Source organism: Penicillium soppii (genome assembly GCF_028829465.1).
Source record: "Penicillium soppii strain IBT 18220 chromosome Unknown utg000007l, whole genome shotgun sequence".
In the NCBI taxonomy this organism is placed as follows: Eukaryota; Fungi; Ascomycota; class Eurotiomycetes; order Eurotiales; family Aspergillaceae; genus Penicillium; species Penicillium soppii.
Window position 1 is genome coordinate 2,844,973 of NW_026643237.1, and position 23,484 is coordinate 2,868,456.

At 49.0% G+C, this 23,484-nt stretch overlaps 7 protein-coding genes across 7 annotated transcripts; 4 read left to right on the plus strand and 3 right to left on the minus strand.

The window, feature by feature from the left end:
* Positions 1-295: 295 nt before the first annotated feature.
* N7529_010342 (uncharacterized protein) lies at positions 296-4,936 on the plus strand (the record flags this gene model as incomplete). The annotated part of the gene is made up of 6 exons (XM_057245869.1): positions 296-337; positions 389-674; positions 739-3,242; positions 3,527-3,554; positions 3,602-4,252; positions 4,302-4,936. 6 exons carry the CDS (start codon positions 296-298, stop codon positions 4,934-4,936), a joined length of 4,146 nt encoding a protein of 1,381 aa, XP_057094132.1.
* A 1,468-nt stretch (positions 4,937-6,404) lies between these two features.
* On the minus strand, positions 6,405-7,454 carry N7529_010343 (RNP domain protein; the record flags this gene model as incomplete). Its single annotated transcript, XM_057245870.1, has 1 exon — positions 6,405-7,454. One exon carries the CDS (start codon positions 7,452-7,454, stop codon positions 6,405-6,407), a length of 1,050 nt encoding a protein of 349 aa, XP_057094133.1.
* Positions 7,455-8,538: 1,084 nt separating this feature from the next.
* On the plus strand, positions 8,539-10,465 carry N7529_010344 (NADP(+)-dependent, decarboxylating phosphogluconate dehydrogenase; the record flags this gene model as incomplete). Its single annotated transcript, XM_057245871.1, has 4 exons — positions 8,539-8,555; positions 8,838-9,025; positions 9,085-9,965; positions 10,025-10,465. 4 exons carry the CDS (start codon positions 8,539-8,541, stop codon positions 10,463-10,465), a joined length of 1,527 nt encoding a protein of 508 aa, XP_057094134.1.
* Positions 10,466-11,781: 1,316 nt separating this feature from the next.
* On the minus strand, positions 11,782-14,862 carry N7529_010345 (uncharacterized protein; the record flags this gene model as incomplete). The annotated part of the gene is made up of 3 exons (XM_057245872.1): positions 11,782-14,373; positions 14,465-14,563; positions 14,638-14,862. The coding sequence occupies 3 exons, from the start codon at positions 14,860-14,862 to the stop codon at positions 11,782-11,784; spliced, it is 2,916 nt and encodes a 971-aa protein (XP_057094135.1).
* A 1,129-nt stretch (positions 14,863-15,991) lies between these two features.
* N7529_010346 (uncharacterized protein) lies at positions 15,992-17,395 on the minus strand (the record flags this gene model as incomplete). Its single annotated transcript, XM_057245873.1, has 1 exon — positions 15,992-17,395. One exon carries the CDS (start codon positions 17,393-17,395, stop codon positions 15,992-15,994), a length of 1,404 nt encoding a protein of 467 aa, XP_057094136.1.
* A 2,105-nt stretch (positions 17,396-19,500) lies between these two features.
* N7529_010347 (uncharacterized protein) lies at positions 19,501-20,346 on the plus strand (the record flags this gene model as incomplete). Its single annotated transcript, XM_057245874.1, has 3 exons — positions 19,501-19,714; positions 19,769-19,869; positions 19,921-20,346. The coding sequence occupies 3 exons, from the start codon at positions 19,501-19,503 to the stop codon at positions 20,344-20,346; spliced, it is 741 nt and encodes a 246-aa protein (XP_057094137.1).
* Positions 20,347-22,137: 1,791 nt separating this feature from the next.
* Positions 22,138-23,234, plus strand: N7529_010348 (uncharacterized protein; the record flags this gene model as incomplete). Its single annotated transcript, XM_057245875.1, has 2 exons — positions 22,138-22,583; positions 22,643-23,234. The coding sequence occupies 2 exons, from the start codon at positions 22,138-22,140 to the stop codon at positions 23,232-23,234; spliced, it is 1,038 nt and encodes a 345-aa protein (XP_057094138.1).
* Between the last annotated feature and the right edge of the window lie 250 nt (positions 23,235-23,484).

The following is a 23,484-nucleotide window of genomic DNA, read 5'->3' on the forward strand; positions in this document are numbered from 1 at the left end:
TCTGTTGACTTCACGCGATGAGCATCGTGGTTGCATCGTTGCCAATTATTTTGATGTTTAAAGCCTGTCTACATGCGGGTGTTGTGTTGGAAGACTCTATCTTTTGTTGATCGCTTCGTCCCGAGCAATATGGCATCAGCCAGCTAATACATTCGTTGCTTGTTGATCTCCCCGTCATACGCTTTCGGTCCTTGTCACAGACCATGCAACTTGCGGTTGGAAATGACTTCCAGAGTCATATTAAATATCTCTTCTATCTTTAAAAGCTTCCGGGACTGTCCGCGACCATTGAATTATGGACTTCCCTGGGGGCGCAAACACCAACATACATCTTATTGTAAGTATTGCAAGATCTTGCAAGACTTCGAGATACTGACAAATATATTAGGATGGGTTCTCTAATATTTACTGGAGAATATACACGGAAGAAGCTGGAATCACAAATAATCCACAGGAAGGACCCGCCAATGGCTACACTATTCTCAAACACCTAAGTCGCCTCAAGGAGCTTGAGGCTCAGTTAAGACATCTAAATTGTCTCGCGTCATGCCCGAGACGTTTGGGGCTTTGGGTATTTTCCCCTACTCCCGATTTTGAAAGTCTGAAACCCCTTTATGTGAGGGGCAGCGACGCCGAATCAAATAAAATTGTTGTCGGTACAACAACTTTGAAAGGTATGGAAATTGCTACCTTCTCGAGTTTTTCGATCTGTGTTTCTTTCTAACTTTGGTATAATAGTTTCTGCTTTGGGGAGTGTTACCTCACTCGATTTGGTGAGAGGTCTGTCATCTGACAGTCAGAGCCAGCACGGTAGTAGCCAACCCTCTGTACAGCCAAGGCCAAACCAGGGCCAGCAATCATCGCGGCGTCAAGATAGCTACAGCAGCTCAGCAGCCATCTATGCCTCATTCATATCTGCAGTCACTGGTGCAATCAGCCTTCAGTTGATTCGACATCATGCTGCTCTACCGCTCGGATCACGCACTCTCTTCACTGCGGTGGAAAAACTAGGCTACGAAAGTCCCCACATCAACAATGACAGCATTCTTTCGACCTCTTGCTTGACAACGCTTAACACCCAGCTGACTATGGGTGGAACAATCACTGTTTCCGCCCAGACCATCTCCCAAACGGGCATCATGCGACTGTGCACCCCCCGAGATAACAATAATGTCACACTCAACGCGAAGGCTGGGATCGATGTATGGCTATGCCCCAACGGGACTATCGCTAGGCTTGTCACTCCCATTGTCGATTCCTCAAACGTTCCCTCTCCAATCTATGCCACATCCGGAGACTTACCTGCGAAACAAACACAATGGAAATTGGATGTTGTTCAGTGGCTTCGCAATTTTGGCATGCATGTTGAGTCCATCGATGAAGAACCTTGGGTGCAAGTGGAGGTCTGGGAGCCATTCTTTGCGAGGCTTGCTGGGGAGGCATGGCGACAAAGTGATGATAGTCAGTCTACTCTGCCACTGAAGCGCATGTTATGGCCAGCGAGATTCTGCTTCAGAAGGGCTAGCTCATCAAAATCCTCTTCCGAGGCTCGGATTTCATTGCTTGACGATCCTCTAGATTTTGCCGAGCAATGGTCTACAATGACAAGCTCTCTCCAGTTAGACCATGTTGTCAACCCAGCCCAAAATAACCCTATCGCCCAAGAAGCTCTACTCAAAGACCATGAATTGCCATCGTCTCCAAAAGTTGAAAGTACAGACAACATAGAAAGTTTATCCCGAGTCGCGCAATATCCTGATCTACAAACCGCAAACCTTGTGTATCCGACTCCCCCGGATGGAGCTGCAACGACTGGGCTCAACAATCCGAACCCAACCGAAGCCTTTGTTGACGATTCTGATTTTGGACTTCCTCACGCCCCCCAACAAAATTTAAGAAGAAATGCCCCAATATCTGATTCACCGCCCACCCAGAACAACGGCGTCGGTGTTGGCGTCGGCACTGGCCGTTATGACGAAAGTGACGAGGAGGATCTCTTTGGAGAAATGAACGAGAGAGATTTTGGGTCGAAGGGTATCACCGATGCGGATTTTAGCTTTTTTGACGATCCCGATTTCGAAGGTATGGGGGTTGATGCTCAAATGGAAGAAATGCAGCAACCCCGTCCACTTTCTCACGATCAAGGCTACTTGGAGCCCGAGGACATTATTGAAGAAGATCCAACTCTCAATCAGTCACCAGAAATCACAACCCATGTCGAGTCACAGAAGGAACACTCCTCTCCGGTCCATAATGAAGACCCGCAATCGCCTCGCCAACCCATGGAACTTGAAGAACCTGTTCATCCGCCTATAGATAGGACACCTCAAACCATCAGCCCACCCTTGAGCCCAGTCGAAGTGAAAAGGATATTGTTTCCAGTGGCCAAGTCAGCAAATCACAGTCAGCCCCCCTTGGACCCGGGCCAAGGACATTATCATCCAGTAGCTTTTGAAAAAAGACTTGAAGATTGGGACCGGAAGTATGGAGCAGCTGGCAAGTTCTGGTTTTCTACGTTTGGACCGCTTGAGACGTCAGATCAGACTTCTGCTATACCTACTATTGGAATACCCCGCCGCGGGCGAAGCGTTGTCAACGGACTTGGCTCTACGAAAGAGCACACGCTTATAGGTTCATCTCTAACAAGAACAGAAAAGGGTCCTCGATCATCTTCTATCAGCAGCGAGAGCAGTGACGACAGTGTTGAAATGATCTCGGAGCACGCTCCAACACCGACAACCATCCCCACTATACCCTCTCTGAAACGGAAGCGAGCTCCTTCGGACTCCGAAATATTGTCAGTTGCATCGCCACAAAAGCTCTTGGCTGGGAACGAAGCAAGTCCCGCATATGCGACAGAGAATATGACTTTCTTGGGCAACTTCCTTGCCAACTTTTCTGACTGGAATTTGACCGGGTACTTCTCTGCTTTAACACCCCAACAGCTCCCGGTTCTTCTTCGCCGAGAAGATCAGCTTCAGATTGCGCAGCTTCTAGTCGATCAAATCACGCAGTCATCTCTAAAGCACCCGCTTGATGGCCATATTGGCCTTTTTGACCTTGAGAGCGAATTCTCACCGTTGCAAACTCTCGATAGCACGAACCTGCTAGGTGATGCTTCGAGGTTGGATTTCAAGACATACACATCATTGCAAGATGAGTTTTCTCTCAATCAGCCGCAACATGTGCCACCGCCCAACGATGTTCCAAAAAGCTTTATATCGAAATTACCTGCGCCCCACGTACGGATTCGCCGGGGCAAGCAATATTTAGAGGCACTTCCCCCGCTGTGTCTTTCTGGGAAACTTTCGGCCTTGAACCTGCTCATGGAGCGAAGAACATTTCTGCTTACTGCATTCACCCAGTGGCTGCATCAAAAGCAGCAGAGGTGTTTCTAAGACGTTTCGGTCTTCTTTACCAAAGTTGCAGTCTTGGTGATCATACCAGAGGAGAGTGTTCCATGTCATTTGAGGGAGGGCTTAGGGCATGGCAGTCTGAAACATCTAGCTATGAATCTATGATGCAGGTACTGAAGGGAATATGCGAGGAGCTTGGTATGTGATTATGTTCAAATTGATATATCTTACTGACTTCATCTCAGGCTCGGAGCTCTCACAATCCCCACCAACTGCTGACAACTGTGTTGTTTACATCATCAACCCATACATGCATGCTGCCGCGCTCGCCGACATCTGCTCCGCCTTCTGGCAGCTTTTCCAGCAGTTAGTTGCCGATTCCGAGCGTCGGCAAGTTCGGCCTGTCAATGAGCTTGTCCTCCAAATCATCCCGCTAGAGTTCATCATGTCAAGTGAAACGATGGTCGTGCCTCCCCAATCAGATTACCTGAATTTGGCGCTGGAAGTCTATAGTCGATGCCGTCCAATGGATGTCGATATGAGCCCTCTACTTTGCGCGCCGCCAATCCTCCTAGCTGATCCCGTACCAAGGGCAATCAGCTTCCGATTGGCTTCCGAGCGGGCTTCACCACTTCAAGAAGGGCGAAGCCTTCACATTGCTTGCTCCAAAAGTTTAGATCAACGCTGGATATCAGTGGCATGGTCCGATGTCCCTGGCTCAATTCAAAGAACCATGTCCTACTGTCTACGGTATCGTCAGTCGGGTGGTAGCCGGCCAATTTCCGAAGTGCGACAGGAAATTTGGACTACGACCAAGCATATTATGGACAAGCTTCAAGCACGGTGGAAAGTCCAATTGGTGACCACTGACCCAATAGAACCAGATGAGGCTGAAGGTAGGTTTTTCTGATCAACTCAAGGGAATTTCCGCTAACGACTCCATAGCTTGGGCCAATCTTGCGGAGCAGCACAATCAGTCGCGACCTGGGTCTCTAGAATTGACTATTCTGGCCGTCAATGTCATCCCCGACTTGAATCTCGAACCCCCATCCCCGCCAGTGTCGATGGCCATGATCAATTCTTTGTCTTCTTCCACGCCCGTTTCGACTCCTATTCCAAGTGCCAGCGTTGCATCCCCAGAACAATCTGGCAATGCAGCAACACCAACTAGCGGCCCCGCTGCTTACAGTGCTCCTACCCCAACGGATATGTCACTTGAAACCGATTCGGATGCAGTTCTCATTGATATCTGCGATGAGTCTTGGTTAGCCATCTTGTCGCACCGCCTCAACAGCTCTCCACACCTCACCGAATTCAGACCTGCTCTGTCTAGTGGGTATCTCCTCCGCCGTAAAGGCGCAACTGATGCCGACGGCGTCTTTGCCATGGCCGTCAACCTTATCCATTCACCACATCCCCCATCATCTCATGACAGTGTTTTGAAAGATACCTTGAGCATGTATCGGGACTTGGGTTGCCTCGCCCGGGCTAAGGGAATATGCAGCGTGCAAAATAACACACTGCCTTGGCACATCGCCACGGCTCTCCGTGCACAACAGCTACTCAGTTATGTTTTTTGAGCGAGATACATGGTTTATCCGGCGTACCGGTTTTTTTTTTTGTCTTAAGGTTCATGTATGTTAAGGATTCTTGGTGGTGGGTTCAATGTCTTATTACATAGTTTGGGTGGGGAGATATGTATACCCCTGGAGGCAGTGCATTTGACTTTGTTTTTCTCTGTACTGTGCATGATTGTTTCAATATCCCGGGGTCAAAATGTGGATTCTCTCATGATATGTATACGCACAACGGTCTACCCTCATACCCTTAAACTATCACCACATCTTTGAGATACTACAGGAAAAGCGAGAGAGATACGATTGTATGTTCCAAAATGGGTCAAATCAAATTATGTCAGTGGAAATATGCATCGTGTAGCCAGGGAACCCAATAATGTGCATCAAATAAAAATATGAAAAGTACAATATGTACCAAAATAGACCCCAACACCACACTCATAAGTAACAGAAAAAAGCGAAAGAAAGAATACATCAAAAGCAATGGATGTGCGGATTTTCTCCAGGTCGCCAAGGATAATACAGAAAAGGCGTTTCGTGAATGTCATGATCATATCACAGCTCTTGGTCGCAAATAGCATTTCGAATGCCAACATAAAGGGTATCGTATCACAGGAAGGGTCGTAGTCGTTGATTCGCGTGGAAAGGGCTTAGAGGTTGAGGGCGCAGTGGTCACTGCAACCCTACTTGATCACCCCTCGGCTGCACTCTCAGCATCTCCTTCTTTTGTCTTCGAGAAGAAAGAGACATGATTGTTGACTGCATAGATAGCGAATCCAGCGAGTGCGAGGAGGAGAAAGAGGACGATGATAATGATCGCAATGGTCATATTGCGTTTCACCATTTTGGATGGATGCGATCTGGGCAGATCGGAAGTTGATGGGTTGAGATTGTGGAGATTTTAATCGTAGCTTCGTGACTTAGGTAGGACGGACGTGTGACACAGAATGAAATCAAATCAAAACACCACAGTGTGGTGGGCAGCAATGCGTCGGGTTTGTATACCCGGGAAGTATGCAGCCAGCTTGTCGGGCCGGCTCTGTCAACACACAACTCTGCTTTCTTTTTGAGAGGTACTGATAAGATCGGAAGAATGTGAAATTGGGAAGAGAAAAATTAAGAGCAACTGGAATGTAAATGGGTTTTAAGAAGATCGCTTTTTTTTCCCAGCCATGTGTTTTTGAGGGGGGCTGGGGAAGTGGGTACGGGTACCTGAGTTTAATATACTGGCCACATAGATTTCTCAGGTACCAACCTCATCTGATACACCTTCAATTTATTCGATTGGATCGAGATCATGATTTTGACATAATATTGGCTTTTTTTGAATTGAATTTTGTTACTCTACATGTACGCAGTGAGACGGCGTCACATAGAACCAAATGGTTCAATTCTTGGAAGTCTGTTGTGCTTAGGTAGGTACTTATGTAGTCATCTTTAATTTGAGCCGTGGGTATATGAGGCGCCAAGTTTAACCCAGTATCTTCAAGCCTCCCTTGGTCTTTCCAGGCTTCTTGACGCCATCTTTCTTGACTTTGCCACCAGTATTACCACTCTTGTTGCCGCCGCCATGTTTCTTTCCCTTGCCGGGCGCTTCTGGGCGGATCTCAGTGTTGGCGCGCCGAAGTAGAATTGGGTGCGAACCAATGTACTTGTGTTGCATCTCTCGTCCTGCTTTGAAGTAGTCGTCGCCGTTACTGAAGCTGATGAACCCAAAGCCTTTGCTCTTCTGTGTGCGCTTTTCTCGAATCACACGCGCTTTCTGGACTGAGGTGTAGCGAGAAAATGCCTTAAGCAGAGACTCGTCAGTCACTTCGCCTGCAAGATTGCCCACGAACAGACGGAAATGCGCTGGGTCCCAATCAAGAAGAGTGTCATCGTGCCATGTTTGACCACCACCAGATCGAACCACCGTTTTCTGTGACTCGGGCTGAGGGGTTGGAGTGCTGGCGCCAATGGTTGGTGTTCCAGCCCCGGTGTTCATGCCTGAACCAGCCTGGCGTTTCTGGCTGTCCTCGGTGGGATTCGCGTAAGCGCTCTGCCACTGCGCGATTTGAGCTTCAGTCTCTGCGTCGAAGTTGGGATCGTTGCCATTTTGTCTGGACCCAGGGCCGGACTGGTTCGGGGTAGAACCGAAAGGATTTGTTATGTGTGGTACGGTCGGGCCGTATGTGGTTGGGCCGTATGTGTTTTCAGTGTACTGAGGCTGGCCATAGTATGAGGGGGCGCTCTGGTAGCTTTGGGCGCTCTGGTAGCTTTGAGGTTGTTGCTGATAGTGAGTGCCGTAATTCATGGCAGGGGCTGCGTAGCTAGCAACAGGGACTGGAGCGGCCGAGATCACCGGCTTGTTGGCGCGATGTGGCTGACTGGAGGCCACGGCGCGTGGCTGGAATGCGGTGAAAGCATTGTATCCTGGCCTGCCGCCAACGGCAGGTGGCTGTGCGGCATTGGATGAGGGAGGAGGGCGAGGAGGAAGCGACGAGGGTGTCTGCTTGAGACCTGGAGGAGGCGGATAGGACATGATGAATGGTTTGTCGAAACAGAATGTAGAGAGAGAGAAACAAAGAGACGAGCTTGCTATTTGCAAAGTAGCAACTGCAACGTACCTTCAAGGCCTGACTGATAGTTCTTCAAGTCAGTTGCCCAACCACTTGAAACAGGATCAAAATTAGATAGCTGAAATGATGAGTTGTTTCAGCAAATGTCTTCTCAGTGAGGCTTGAGAAGCAGGCGTGAGAGGAAGAACCCTTGAAGCACGTAGTTGCGATAAAAAGCCGTCAGAGATTCGCTGCGGGATCTGTTCCAAAAGTGAGGTTGAATATATTCCGTACACCGCCTGCAGAGCTGGCAGATAGATCAAGGGCGGTGAAATAAGCGTTTCTATCACCACGTGACCTGGGGTCAAGCTTTCCGATGACATAATCCTCGTTGAGGTCATCAGCTCAACTGTGACCCCCACTCTAGTCCTAAAACAGCCTAGTTCCACTGCGAAGACCGGTTATGTAGGCGTCGCATCGGCAAGTGAAGAGTTTCTCCGTCGACTCTCTACCAGAACAGTTCACCGATACGTGGAAAACGTGGGAGAGGGGTTGATTAGAATGGGTTTCAACAATTTATTCGCGCAATCCATCTCTTAAGCAATCCTTAACTTAGGTACCCGCTGGACACATTCCCTACAAGGTGTCTTACAACCTTCAATCCTTGAATTTCTTTACCCCTCCATGCCCCGCTCCCGTATAGAAGTAGAAAACTGCATGCAAGGACAATCTCCAACAACAAAGTAAAATATAACTATGTAGGTCGAATAGATCGTCAGGAATTGAAGCCGGATCGGATAATGAATTCCCAAATCCGAACAGAACCCGAGTGGGTTGATACCGGACGACTCTGCTCCTGTACCGAGTACTTGGCGCTACACCGGAGAGGGTAAGGACCTCAGAAGTACACGGTACCCCCGCCGGTATGTCCCACCATATGACGGAAGAGTTGCTCCGTCAGCCGGTTCAACTTCTTATTCTCCCCTCCTCCTCTTCTTCATCCTTCTTCCTTCTCTAGATTCCCCCTCTTTCTCAATTCAATACCTTCATATCTCATAAATAATAGTCATGGCTGACCAAGCTGTGTAAGTTCAAGCTTCCCCTTCTACCCCCTCCACCGATCCCATCCTCAGTGGTTATACACCTCTCTGCAATTTACTGCGATACCAGAGCGCAACTAAAAGCTGCTGCTCGGACATCTTCCGACTCTATTTGGAATCTTAGCATTCTCTATAGATGCCTCAAGATGATACCATGAGGATTCGAGGGTTCTGATCTTCTTCGGAACCCCGCGGATTTTCTTTCCTTCTATACCATTGTGATATTTTACCCAGCTATTGACGAGAGACATTGATCGCTGACGATAGCGCACGTCTCGCCGGCATCAATGTCGGCGCTCCGGCGCACCATGCTCCTAGTGCTGATTTCGGCCTCATCGGTCTGGCCGTTATGGGCCAGAACCTGATTCTGAACGTCGCCGACCACGGTTTCACCGTTTGCGCTTACAACCGTACCACCGCCAAGGTTGACCGTTTCCTAGAGAACGAGGCCAAGGGTAAGCTCTACTGAACAAGCGAGGTTTCGATTTCCGAAAATGCTCATTGTTTTGACTAGGCAAGTCCATCGTCGGTGCTCACTCCATCCAGGAGTTCTGCGCCAAGCTCAAGCGTCCCCGTCGCATCATGCTCCTCGTCATGGCCGGAAAGCCCGTCGATGACTTCATTGAGTCCCTCCTGCCTTTCCTTGAGAAGGGTGATATCATCATTGACGGTGGTAACTCCCACTACCCTGACAGCAACCGTCGCACTCGCTACCTCACCGAGAAGGGCATCAGCTTCGTTGGATCCGGTGTCTCCGGTGGTGAGGAGGGTGCCCGTTACGGTCCCTCCCTCATGCCCGGTGGTAACGAGGCCGCCTGGCCCCACATCAAGGACATCTTCCAGAGCATTGCCGCCAAGAGCGACGGTGAGGCCTGCTGCGACTGGGTCGGTGACGAGGGTGCCGGTCACTACGTCAAGATGGTCCACAACGGTATTGAGTATGGTGACATGCAGCTGATCTGTGAGGCCTATGATATCCTTAAGCGTGGTCTTGGTCTCTCCCACAAGGAGATTGGTGATGTTTTCGCCAAGTGGAACACTGGTGTTCTCGACTCCTTCCTTATTGAGATCACCCGTGATATTCTCTACTACAACGATAACGATGGCACTGCCCTTGTTGACAAGATCCTCGACAAGGCTGGCCAGAAGGGTACCGGAAAGTGGACTGCCATCAACGCTCTTGACCTCGGCATGCCCGTCACCCTGATTGGTGAGGCTGTCTTCTCTCGCTGCCTCAGCTCCCTGAAGGAAGAGCGTGGCCGCGCCAGCGCCATTCTCAGTGGTCCTACCCCCAAGTTCGAGGGCGACAAGCAGGCTTTCATCGACGATCTTGAGCAGGCCCTCTACGCCTCCAAGATTATCTCCTACGCCCAGGGCTTCATGCTCATCCAGGACGTAAGTATACATATTCACCCCCGTCGAATTTCCGTTACTAACCACCATTCTCTCTATAGGCCGCCAAGCAGTACAACTGGAAGCTCAACAAGCCCTCCATCGCCCTCATGTGGCGTGGTGGCTGCATTATTCGCTCTGTCTTCCTCAAGGACATCACTGAGGCCTACCGCAACAACCCCGACCTCGAGAACCTGCTCTTCGACGACTTCTTCAAGAAGGCCATTGACAACGCCCAGAACGGCTGGCGTAACGTGATCAGCAAGACTGCTCTCTGGGGTATCCCCGCCCCCGCCTTCTCCACTGCTCTCAGCTTCTACGATGGCTACCGCTCCAAGAACCTGCCTGCCAACCTCCTCCAGGCCCAGCGTGACTACTTCGGTGCCCACACTTTCCGCATCAAGCCCGAGCACGCCAGCGAGACCTTCCCCGAGGGCCAGGACATTCACGTTAACTGGACCGGCCGTGGTGGTGATGTTTCTGCCTCTACTTACATCGCATAAGCGTATTGAGTTGAGTTTTTTAAGGGTAAAAAAATCGGATGTTCAATGTATTTAGATGCCTCCATGGAACATGCCCATGATCCGTAACGAAGTCATTTTTCTTTTTCTTCTATTTCTACTTCTTTTTTTGCACTGAGTCTAATGGATCTGAAATGTATTTGGTTAATAAAAGATTATGTATTTCAGTAACGACTCACCTCTCCATGTCTCCTATGAACATCATCCTGAGTTACGCCCTTTGATGAATAATGTAAACGTTTACTGTACCCACACCAGACTCTGTATCCAGGTTAACTAACACATTGCTTCTTGCATGTTGCCACATCATGCCCGATTAGCAAGTCCAGGCTTTCACATTGCCTTGTGCATAGCGAACTACTCATTCGCCGTTCTTCTTGAGACTGGCGCCATTGCTCAGACGGTTTTTGATGATTCATACTACCTAGGTATCTCTGGATGCAAATCCTCAATGGCTTTGTGCAATTAAGACTACGGGAAGAAAAGAATGAGTACTGAATTTGAGGTTTCGAATCCGCCGCAAATAGGACCGCTTGGGCAGATATAGGTGCTGTCTATCATAGGTCCACGTCATGAGCCTCGAGTCCTGGTCAATAAAGTGGACGCGGAGAATTTATTCTTCGCCGCCGCTGGCGCCTTAATGTCAGATCCCTGACGATATTCGGGATTTATGAAGGCCTGGCCTTCTCACCGCTCTCTTTGAGAGAAGGCATGCTCAAATCAATTCGTATTCAATTTTAGACACTAGAATATACGCTTGACTATGCTTGTACCTGGCTAGCCTCTGTACAGACATGCCTGGATCAGTTTCCACAACACAGTAGTATCAAAATCGCGAGAGATTCTAGAAAAGAGTTTCAAATTTTTATGGACATTCAAGACTGTCTCCAAAACACCAAAATCACCAAATAGACTAAGAATCATATCGTCATATATCAGTTTCCAAGAAACCATCAAGTCATGGAGATCATGCAGGGAAAATGCCAAAGCAAAGCAATCCCGGAACTCTTGAAGAAGAAGAGAAACAAAAAAATAAGGACTCCAAAAACAACAGTAATCCCAATCTCTATGCACATCGCAGTAATCAATCTGGGATTGGAGCATTCAGTCTATGAACGCAATCAACCAAGCGTTTTATAACCAAAACAAAAAGTGCACACTCAATCACAAAGCCAGGCGAAGGAAGAGTGATGAAAACAAAAGGCTATGTTGAAAAAGAAATAAAGAAGACCCTCAAAGCATATTTGAGAGGCAGATGTGGATGTAGACGTAGATGTTCTACATAGTCCAAGATACCTTCAAGCCCAAGCATGGAACCCAGGAAGCCCAGCTCCCCGTCGTCCACTACCACGCCTCGACCCACCAGTGGAGTCCGCGCCACCATGATTATGTCTCCCTTCCTCCAGGCTACGCCGGGAAGCGCCAAAATCACTCATAGCAAAAAGCAGCGGCTCGTCGTCTTCAGGGGCCTGCGCAGACAGCGTGCGGCCCGCACCGGGCCGTTGGCCGCTGCCGCGGCGGATTTCCAGCGTCGAATTGCCGCTGTTGCTTCCGCTGGCGTTCCCGTCCCTATCGTCACGCTCTGCTAGGTGTGCGAGGTTGCCGCGGGCTAGGCTGCTGGACGCTGAGCTGAGGGAGTGGCCGCCTGAGTAGCCGCGGCCGCGGGAGCTGGCGAAGCGGGGCTGGTAGACGTGGGGGTTGGAAGAGGCAGAGGCGCCAGCTGCACTGGGCATCTGATTGCGGAGGGATGAGCTGTCTCGGTATGGGCCTGTTGCAGATCCAGATGCGCCGCTTTGGTCCTCTGTTGGTAATTGGTGATCTTTTTGGGACGTGTTCCGTTGTTGTTCGGCGGCTTGGCTTGTAGTTGGGGGTTCATCGGCGCCAAGACTTAGGCTACGTAGGCCGAAGGGGAAGATCTCGTCGTCGTCGCTTGTGACGGGTGGTCGGCGCTGGGCTGCGGAGCTTGAGCGCCGGTAGGCGGGGTTGAAAATTCGTGGGGATGTAGGGATATCAATGGCGCCTGCGGTTGAAGAGGGGCCGCGCGTGCTTTCCATGCTTGGGTGTTCTTCCAATGGCGAGTCGTGTTCAATGCGAGGGATTCTTGGACGGTGATCGATGTCGATGTCATCGGCAACACTATTTGAGCTGAGACGAGAGCGTATTGCCGGGGTATGAGGCGTATGAGGCGTGTGAGGGGATATGGGTTTTCCTGGAGAGGAGGCTGTGGAGATCGAGGTACCTACAACCATGGGTGGAACCCCTGACAGTTGCTTGCTCGAGGACATTGAGGAGCGATGTAGATGCATAGATTGTGACATTGAGTCAGACAGAGCGGCATTGGAATCTCGCATCCCACGGAAGCGCGCAAGCGCAGTAGCAGTGGGATTTGGTTGACGAGCTCCAGCCTGGGTAGACGCAGTGGTGGACGTATTCATAAGATCCTTCTTCGAATCCAGCATTTTCAGGAAATCAGAGATGTTCTCATCATCTGCGTGAATGGACTCCGCACTCGTCCCGGTAGCTTCTGCAAGCAGGCCCGAGCCGGGCTGTGCATTAGACGATGTAGCACTTGCTCTACCGCTCGAGATATTGTCATCGTCGATTCGGTTTGCTCCCGCAGAGAGGCGACCTCGTCGGTGACTGAAGGAACTGCTGTATCGAGAAAGAGGCGCAGGCTTGGGGGACGCAGAATTAGAGGATGATATAGCTTGTTCGGAGGCAATGGTGATGGGTCTGCGTGCCGATGCGGCAGAAGAGGGAGGCGGCATGAAGCGCGAATCGGCAGATGTACCTGTGGGAATGCGTGAAGACACGTTGCGAGGAGATACTCCTAAGGGAGAGTCCGCTAAAGCTGGGGAAGCAGAAAGAGGGGGAGCTTTGAAGGGCTGGAATGATATCGAAGGACGACGTTGGAAGTTGGAACTTCCAGTTTCGCCAACGATTTGGGCAGCGCGTCCAGATGGAACAGGCTTGCCAGAAGGTAGAAGTTTCTTGTGTGATTCTGTCGGAGAAGGAGAGCCCGCACCTGAATCTCTGAGAGCACGAAGCGCTGAAATAGGGCTTGCACCTGTCGCTGGACCAACCTGATGGAACGTCGAGAGACTTCCGTAGGCACGCGTGACATCTGGATTCTCCATAGTCCTTCTCTCCACCGGCACAGATCCAACTTCTGGATTTAGGCGGTTGATATCTTCTGAGGGCAACGATGGACGGAAGATCTCATCGTCAGCGCCCATGAACCGAGAACTCAACAACGCCTCTGAATCATCAACACGGAAGTCGCAGTTTGTGCGATAGGTGACTTGAACCGTGAAGGGACCCGCAGGTGACTCTGTGACCCCAAAGCTGTATGTGTCTACCACCTTTTCATTTCCTTCACTCAACGGCGCCGTTAAATTATCCAAAGAGAAACCGCCGCGAGAAGTGCTTCCATCCATAACGCGGTACTTGATCTGAAGAGCTGGACTTTGCCGCAATGTCTTATTGCGTTTGCAGAATCTCCATGCAGGCAAGAACTTGGAGTATGTGAATAGAGACCGGAAAAGCACAATACTTTTCTTATATACCGTGGGCAAGATGGATCCCAAGTCAGACGGAGGCCTACTTGTCGCCTCTCCCAGCTCGATCCTCCATCGCTCCAAGACGATCTCCTCGTTCCCCGACTGGTGTGGCTTTGCACGGGTGCCCTGAAGAGCCAAGAGCGACTCACGCACATCCCATCGCTTCCCGTTCTCGTCCAAAATCACCAAGCTCTGGTTATTTGTCAGACCCTTGGTATCTAGGTATGTTTCGATAACAAGGGGCGGAGGCCGATTATCCGTGGCGTCGCAGGTTCGCCATGGTCGCAGGGGTTCTCGAAGGATATCTGTGTCGTCTAGCTCGACATTAAACTAGGCGAAGGATAAAAGAAGTTAGCAACCGCTACTTTGATCTGCTAAATTGCACCAGAAGGGATCCAAGATGCGACCATGGTCCACATACCCAGCGGTTAACTCTCGGGGAGTCGGAGCCTTTGTTGAAGGATTGAGGCAGTGCGACACGAGCGTGCAGGATAATCAAAGCGGCCTTTGTGTGGTAATTCTACCCAAGAGATGGACTGTTAACGGATTGTCCCGATAAGCCTGAGGGGGGGGGGGGGGGGTATCTGCTCCTACCGAGATTATCTGGTTTAATCGGGTGAGGGCCTCCTTGCCCACCGCCGCATTCCTCGCTTGTTCGGAAGACTGCGATCCCGGTTCTATTCCCAGCCCCCTGGCCGAGTGAGAGCCCATCTCGACGGTTGGGGAGCTTGGGGCGGTGTCGTCTCGGTCGTCCCGAGCTGTCAGTCTGGGGATATTGGGCCCCGTCTGCGGTGCTGGGGACCGTGGATGTTGATGCATGATTACCTGAATGGCAACTGCAGCCACAGGTTAGCAGCCAGCGCATCGACATGTAAAGGGGAGAGAGAGCCTTACCCCAGATGCCGAGAAGCCCAGATGCCCAGGGTGATGAAGCGGAGATGGTTATCGGAATCTGTTATCAGGAACGCAATCGGGCATCGATGGGTCCAAGGCGGCTGGCCATGCTAACAGAGTGATGTTATTTCTAGTTTCCACCTTGATGGGAGGCGCTAAGTGATTGAGACAATTGGAGCATGATCTGGGGGGAAATGTTTTAGTACCCCAGTTCTGAGTTCCGCAGCTTTCAATGTTCTAGAGGTTTCAAGATTCTCCAGATCATAGATAAGGATTCAAGATTCAACGAGAGGAAATTTGAAAAGAACCAAAAGAGAGACAAGCAGAACCAAAATATTTCAGGGTCAAAGATTAAAGATAATGCGGAGAAAGAGAGAAGGGGGCGTAATGGAGATTGTGACGCACACCCGGTGACTCGACAGGTCTCGAGTTATCCGCAGCTGTCGAAGTCTCTCAGCCTCCACAACTGATGCAAACGATACCGGAGGGGGGTTTCTGCCTATCGCTGCCTATATCCTGGTTATTTAAGTACATTGAAATATATATACCTAGGTAGATACATATATCTTTCTCTCTCTCTATTCACGTATAGTACACATACATACTGTGTGTAGATCGCCATACCCGGGATAGTACCTTGGTACCCGGACCCTTTACCGCTGAGATAAGAAATGCAGCTGATCACGACTTTGTGATCGCCACTTTTCTCATTTTCGTATATTGTCATCTGGGGGGCAGATGACTACATCTTGATTTGGGAAAGAGAGAGATATATATATAACATGCGTATATATACCTGCGTGTCTAGTTCATGGAATGTTACACAGTTGTGTGATTCAACGTCACCGATAGCTTCTATTGATCGACATACCTTCCAAAGGAATTCTGAGAATGTCAGAATCTTCCACGGTTGCTCTCGGTCTTCCAAGGTTGTTCGCGAAAGAAATTAAATGAGGTAAAGACAAATGGTTCATTTCATTAATGAGAAAGGAACAAAGACAAAGTGATGTGGTTCATTTCAACTAAAGTATATACACATTGGTCAATTCGCCCCTCAAAGTGTATTACTTAGCACCGAGACATCATTCTTGACATTAGCATCCTTCTGACCCAGATGGCTCAACCCATCAATCAGCTTCGTGAGGATCGGCTCAAGCTCCACACCAAGAGCGATCGGGTTAAGAATAAAGTCAAGCTTGGTATTCTTAGAGCAGCCGCTGGCCGTCTTGCCCTCAAAAGCATCACTAACAAACCTGACGGCTTCAGGAAATGCAATAACTTCGGTGGTCGCGTGACCGCCATTGGCATAAGTAGTGAACTTAACATCCGCACCCCAGTTACACCAGGAATTAACCATGGCAGTAGCATTGGCATAGGGAATAATTTCGTCCTGAGAGGCGTGGTATACGAAGACAGGCGCCGTTGGTGTTTCGTCCTGGTTGACAGCCATGGTGTTCTGCTTCAGAACAGACTGGATAGTTGGCTCATTGAGGAGACCAGTTCCCAAACTTTGATACTTGGTATCAAACAGCGACTTTTCCGCAAAGTTCAATAGATCCTGAACTGCACAGTTGGTAGCGGCGGCATTGACCACCTTCTGACCCTCTGGCGTAAAGATCTTACTGACAATAGGCTCAAGCTGGGCGCCGTAGGCACTTGGTGCCTTAAGACCGACAACAGCCGCAGGAAGGAACCCACTGAAGGCCGTGTTGTCGGCCGTAAGAAATGTGCCTGTGACGTTGGCAGGAGTGCCACCCTGAACCCAGCCCTTGATGTTAAGCTCTGGTGCATATTTAGGCTGCAGAGAGCCAGCCCAGCCTGTGGCAATGGAACCGCCTGAATAACCCATGCCAACGACCATGGGGTTTTCACTCAGACCCAAGGTTTTGAAACTAGCAACGGCCCGGATTCCATCTAGCACGCCCATGCCTGCGAGCCGGCCAGGACCAAAGGCCGCATCGGGACCCTCGTAGTCTGGAGAGGCGACGGTATACCCGAGAATGATATATGCCTCAATGAGCAACAACTCGACCGAAGCAATGAGACTGTCCTGCGGTGTGCCTAGTTGGTAGGCGTAGCTGGGGTTGCATTTCACCGCAGAACTATCATATGCTGTGGCGAAGGAGATAAATCGATCGGACTTGGCGTTCTTCGGCTTGAACACAGTGGTCACGGTTGCGATGGCAGAGCCATTGACAGCAGTAGTGCGGTAGAGCAACTGATGAGCCTCAACAGGATTGGGAAGGATGCCGAAGAAGGCAGAACTGATACTGCGCTGAGCGAGGATGGTTCCTGGTGCTTTGGATTCATAGCCAGCTGGAGGTTGGTAGAATGGATCAGAGCTGGGATTTGGGACTGCGCGAGGGAATCGAGACGCAGGCCGCGCTGAGGCAATTGAGAAGAATGCCAGCAGGCCGACTAGGACAAACCGCACCATGCGGACGATGGACAGCGCCATCTTTCTCTTGGGGATAGAGGCAGGGCTGAGATGCTGTATACATGGGTCGGGACTTGGTTTTTATATGATTTCTTTTTTGTGAATGTGATTCAGAACCACGAGGTCCGTACCGAGGCTGGTAGATGGGGCGACGATCCTTTCTTGAACATCAAAAAGGCCCTGATATTGGGGTGCAATGCATCTGGGCTGAACGATCAACCTATCACACTGCCCCTGCATAATATCATCATGTACAACAATTAAACCCTCCCTTGAATTCCGTAGATCTCATGGCAAAAGAGGCATCATGAGCCAATAAGTTCAAATTCAAAAGTGTTTAAGTCGAGTTCAGAGTCTTCACGTTCACCTGAGACCAGTGGATCTATTCGTGTTCGCAGGATCGGCAGCCCCCGCCCAGTCCCCGCTTTTCTTTGGGGTTTTCCATTAGGGCTTACTGCAATATTCGGAGGCTGACTCTTTCAAGGGTTGTTCCCCGGGGAAATGCAATACGTTGTGGATACGATCCGGCTCTGCAGGTCCGAATCTGCAGAAATGACCAAATGACGGGTGCTCTGACCTCTAGGCGTTGACTTACCCCTCATGTATAAAGAGCTTGGCTATATACAATATGATATGGTAGGAGATGTTTCTTTGCTTTAGCATATGGCGCTTCACATGAATGGGCTTGCTCTTGGGTTGCATTTCTCGCCTTGTTTGGATTAGTACTCCGTATATGCTGTCAGCAAAGCATGATTTGAGAAGCTTGTGGTATTCGAACGTGTGGGTTTACAAGACCACGGATGAGAAATTGAAGTTTTCGGTGGGTTATTGAAGAGGATATAGGCCACATTCAAAAAAAAGCACGTAATACTTCATTCCTCACCATCGCGTGAACACTTGATTCGAGGAACTCCTATTCAACTTCCTGCGTAGGCATAATCGACATTACAGACGAGATGAGTACCTCGGTAAGCTTTCCAAAAAAAGAAGAATTCAAAGCGTTAGCCCTGACTCTGATCTTGTTACATGGGAAAAATGTATATATCTGCCCAGGTGGGTAGCGCGGACATGTAATCACAATGAGGGCGAAAGCAACGAAACCTAATGGTCTAAATGCCTAGGCTAGCTATTCCTGGCCGAAACTCTTGTTGCCTTTGCAACCCTTAACCATGGAAAAGAAATAATATTCGTCATCGAAGATGGAAAAGTGGACTTCTTCAACATCTGCATGTGGTGCTTAACATCGCATGGAAGCGAGCCCAGGCCAACCCTGTCGCAATCGATCTCAGATAAATCGCCCTCACCAAATCGCGGGTAATTTTTGATTGTAAGATCATAGATATGGGATTGGAATTTTCTGAAGTTTCCAGCTAAGGGTATGTTTGTCGATACGCCGCTGCCCAGGCGGTTAACGAGACTTGTTTGGCATTCCTATTGTTCCCTCGAGGGCCTTCCGCCACCTGCGCTCAATACAACTTGCATCGATAGACTGTTATATGCTTGAAGTACCTGTCATCCGATCTAGGTGAAATTGAAGAACTGTTTGGGGGTGATCCATGGCCTTTCGAAATCGAGTCTAATAGCACTGTGTTGGAAGAGCTAGTGAACTTGCTGTATGATCAGGGAGTGATTTCTCATACGATTTTACTTGAGGGATTATTTCCAGTGATTTATGAACAAGCTGTTTATGCAATGTAATAATTGCACTATTCCAACACCTGCAATCTAGATTGTAGCAAAAGAAATAGGAACTGAATAGTATAAACTAGATCGACTAGGTTGCTGCCTAGTTTCGGAAGTACCGGCTAACCATTATTAACTTAATTAGTGATACATAGGTCTATTAGTGATCCACTAGTGATCTACTTAGTCTCAAGTCCGGGCCAACTAAAGCCGTCAACAAAATCCGGCTCTAGCGATCCTGTGAGTGCAGCCGAAGACATAGCTGGGTTTTTGATTTGGTCTTGCGGCAGAATGTGTTATATTCTTGTTATGCAATACAGCATGAATCCATATATAAGGGGCACTCTGAGGGAGAAACAATGTTCTGAAACTCAACTCTTTACCAAAAGTTGTCTATCCTCGTCATTTGACCAAATGTGGAGCTTCGACAACGACCCGCAGTAATGTCCGCCGCACCCGTCGAGATCCTCTTTGGTGGAGCCTACTTGGGAAAATTTCCCCCACTAAACACCCCCGAGTACTTGGAAGAGATGTATTCGGCGCTCAGCAAGCATGGTGTTGCGGCTATCGACAGCTCGCAACTTTACGGCGAACGCGAAGCCATGCTAGGCACCACCAAGGCCGGTGAACGCTTCGCTATTGACACGAAGTGGATGGGTGGTGTTTCACGCGGTTGAGCCACGAGAGATAACATCGTTAACTCCGCAAAAGAGAGTATCAAGAAACTGGGCGTTAGCCACGTTGACGTTTTCTACATCCACTGGCCAGATACCCAAACCCTAATTTCCGAAACACTTGCTGGAGTGCAGGAGGTCTATCAACTTGACTTTTAAAGCGTTTTAGCCTTTCCAACTACGAGGCAGATGATGCCCAGAAGATCCACGATCACTGAAAGGAGCAAGGCCATATCTTTCCGACAGTTTACCAGGGCAACTACTCTGCCATTGCACGCCGGTGAAACTCTTTTGCCGTCACTCCGGAATTTGAGCATCGTGTTCCGCACCTACAGCCCTCTAGCAGGTGGTTTTCTCACCAAAACACGACAGCAGATCGCTGACGGCGCTGGCCGCTTCAATGACGACGTTTATATCGGGGTTTACAACCACATGTTTGTGAAGTCCGCTTGTCTTGATGCGCTGGATAAATGGCGCACCGTCGCTGAAAGCGAGGGCTGTTCGATCGCAGATCTCGCTTATCGCTGGGTTTCGTGCCATTCATTGTTGGATAAGGAACTAGGAGACAGGCCTCTAGTTGGCGCAGACAGTTTACGGCGACTTGAAGAGACTTAACGGAATTCCCACTGAAAAACTATCTATCGATGCACTAAGGGCAATTGATGATATTTGGGAAGTGATCAAGCATGAGGCCCTCTAAACGTAGGAGATGGAGTTTTAGAGTTACGATAGAGTGTTTACTGTTTGGTGAGAGATAACTGTTTTATTATCTGCGATCCTTATTTATAAACCATCGCTTGAGTAGAAATTAGTGCTGTGTTTTATACAGGTTACGATAAACAGCTGGCTAAGCCCAGGTATTGCACCACAGCTGCTAGGTAAAGGCTTAGCTCTGTACGCACCATGACGCAATTGCCGCAAAGCGATGCATCCTGTCTAACGGGTCAAATATAGAACGGGACGAAGTTGACATCTCTCACGCCAAAGCAGGAGACCTACGGATTACGTGGGCACTAAAATCATCGTCGTTACCGGCGCTTATACTGATCGAGTTAGAATCGCGAGGGTTATGGGAACGCTAGTGGGGGCCATTATTGCACGGCCCGTTCCCACAGATGGGGGTGGCCTTTTTTAACATACATCCATGGATTAATCGAAGCCGGGTGGAGTTTTAGAGTTGATCGGAAGAAAACCCGGAGAAGTCCATGTTAATTGGGGCTTGGAAGCATTGGAAGAATAGATTGACGGTGCTAGGAAGTCTTCAGCCTTGCGAACTAAAAATAGCCTTGGCCTAAAGTGAGGGGCGGGAAATGACGACGGTACCTCTACTCTGTTTGTTCATTTGGGTTGTGTTGATCCTACACAATACAGTATCATTTTCAGCCCCAGACTTCAACTGGAACAAGAATGGAAGCTTGCAACTCAGCCTCCATTCATCCTGAGGTTCTTTCTCATTTCCCCTTTAGACTTTTTTCCCTTCTATCTTCCATTTGCTTTTAAATCTTTCATTACATTAGGCTAATTCTACCTGGTTTGTGAAAATTGTATTTCAGTGATGACCCTCCAGAATAAAATGTCGTAGTCGAGTTGTAGTTTAAAAAGAAATTCCAGTGTTGTGGTCTCTATGTAGTTAAATTTTGATCACATTAATTTCCAACAATATGTAGCAGGCATCGTCAAAGCTAAGCTTTTCTTCCACTGCAATTTCCCCTTGTTCTTAAGTATTAAGCCGTGTGACTGGCAATGCTCACACCGCTGTGCGCTGTGATAATCTCGCATGTCGTTCCTAAAGGGGAAATGTGGATATCGAGGCTCATTAAATGTAGACCCACAACTCGCGTGCTCTGGGGGCCATGATCAAATCTAAACAAAGTCCATCTAATAAATTGCACTGCCATCTATACATTCCGGGCAATATTAAGGATTGCTCAAGATATATAAAGGACTGATATCTTCTTTCAATAACAGAATCTTCCAAACAAACCAACACTCTTCAATCTTATAGTTCATTCTGCCTTTTATAGTTTTGACCTTAGGCAAAGTTTCAATATCGCCCATCATGCGCTTCATATTGTTGTCTTCCCTGCTCGGTGAGTCTTGGCTTTCGGGTCCTGTGGCTTCCTGCTGTACCTCTTGCATGAAATGTATCATTAACACTCAAAAAAGCTGCAGGAGCAATGGCTATGCCTGGATATCTTCCTCGATCCGAGATCGCGAGCATCTCCTCCTATATAACGCCCACAATCACTGCTACTCAGGCAGCATCGACGACACCAATTCCCCTTGCCAGTGCCCAAGCAACCAATACTACCGGACAGGATGCTGAATTGTACAAATGGACCAAGTTCTTGTAAGAATCCCACCAATCTCGACTATATATCAATCCTAATATTTTTCAGCGTGAACATGTACTCCAACAATGCCGCCAACGAGAGCAACACAACAGTCACATTTCTCAAGTATCTGCCCATCGTGGCTGGAATCGGAGATTGTGTTCTGGATCCGTCTGATGCCTCCAGCTGTGAGACACATGTTGTAACGCCTCTGGTGAAAGCCGTTAGATCGAGCATATCGAACTTCTATATGCAACAGAAGAAAATTCACGCAAACTTTTATGCGAGATTGGCCGAATGGCGCTCCGAGGCCGAGATGTTCGTGACAGACTTTACCCATTACGATGTTAGCGACATCAGCATGGGAAATTACTTCGGCCTTCCTCAAATAGCCGCGACGCTATTGAACCCTGCATCCCTTCGCTCTTCGCTCTACTCATATTGGCTTCGCATCAAGACCGTCTTACTCTCCTATGATGCCGGACTTTGGTCTGCTACTGCATCTGATGTGACTGCGGTGTGAGTACTATTTGTGTGTCCCATCATGATTGTGTTCTAACATTTATCCTTCTTGCCAGATTCACAACTGCTGATACATTTAAAGTGGCCTTCCATAAGGGTGCAGTCTTGGTAAAGGACGCCGCGCTCACTGGACTGGCTACTTCCGCTATCAATGTCGCTTGGGTGCTGGATGATGTCTTCATTGCTAAGATCTCGGGTGACGTGAACAAGGAAAAGGCTGAAGACATGAATCTTTCAATTCTCGGTGACAACGCCCGCACCTGTGACGGCAACGGCACATGTTACTTCTTCATCGTCGACCAGCAAATCAGCAACCTCAAGGACAACAAGTGGGTGGCAGCCAAGGGTCTTGACAAACTCGTGAACTACAACATCACGCTGCTCGAGTTTGCCAAGTCGGCCGAGTGGTATCAAGATCAGTTCGGTGGCTACCTCCCGGAGCTCAATTCTTCGCAGCTCCTCCAATCCTTGCAGAGCAATGGCACTCGTCCGTCTTTGAGTTACTTTGTCAACATGCCACTTGTTGATTATGACAGCCTGACTACTATCACCTCAAACGAGACTTACACCGGGGCGAACTCTACGGAAGAAGTCTTCTTGAATGTCCTTGCGCAGGGCATTAGCAGCCTCAAGGGTTGGCCGTACTAAAACATGTAGTCCGATTGAGCAAAGATTCCGTTGATTTTATAAAAGGCTTCTATCTAAAGGGAGCGGCATTAGTTGACCTTGTTATAGCCGAGCGTTTGTATATTTTCTTTCACGCCATGGTTTTGTCCCCTGGTCTTTGTTACCCGGGCTCCTCCATGATGATCATACATCATTATGCTGACATGATAAATAATTCATTATTTGATTTTTTTCAGACTCTGATTTCTATCTTCCTTCGTAGACAAATTCG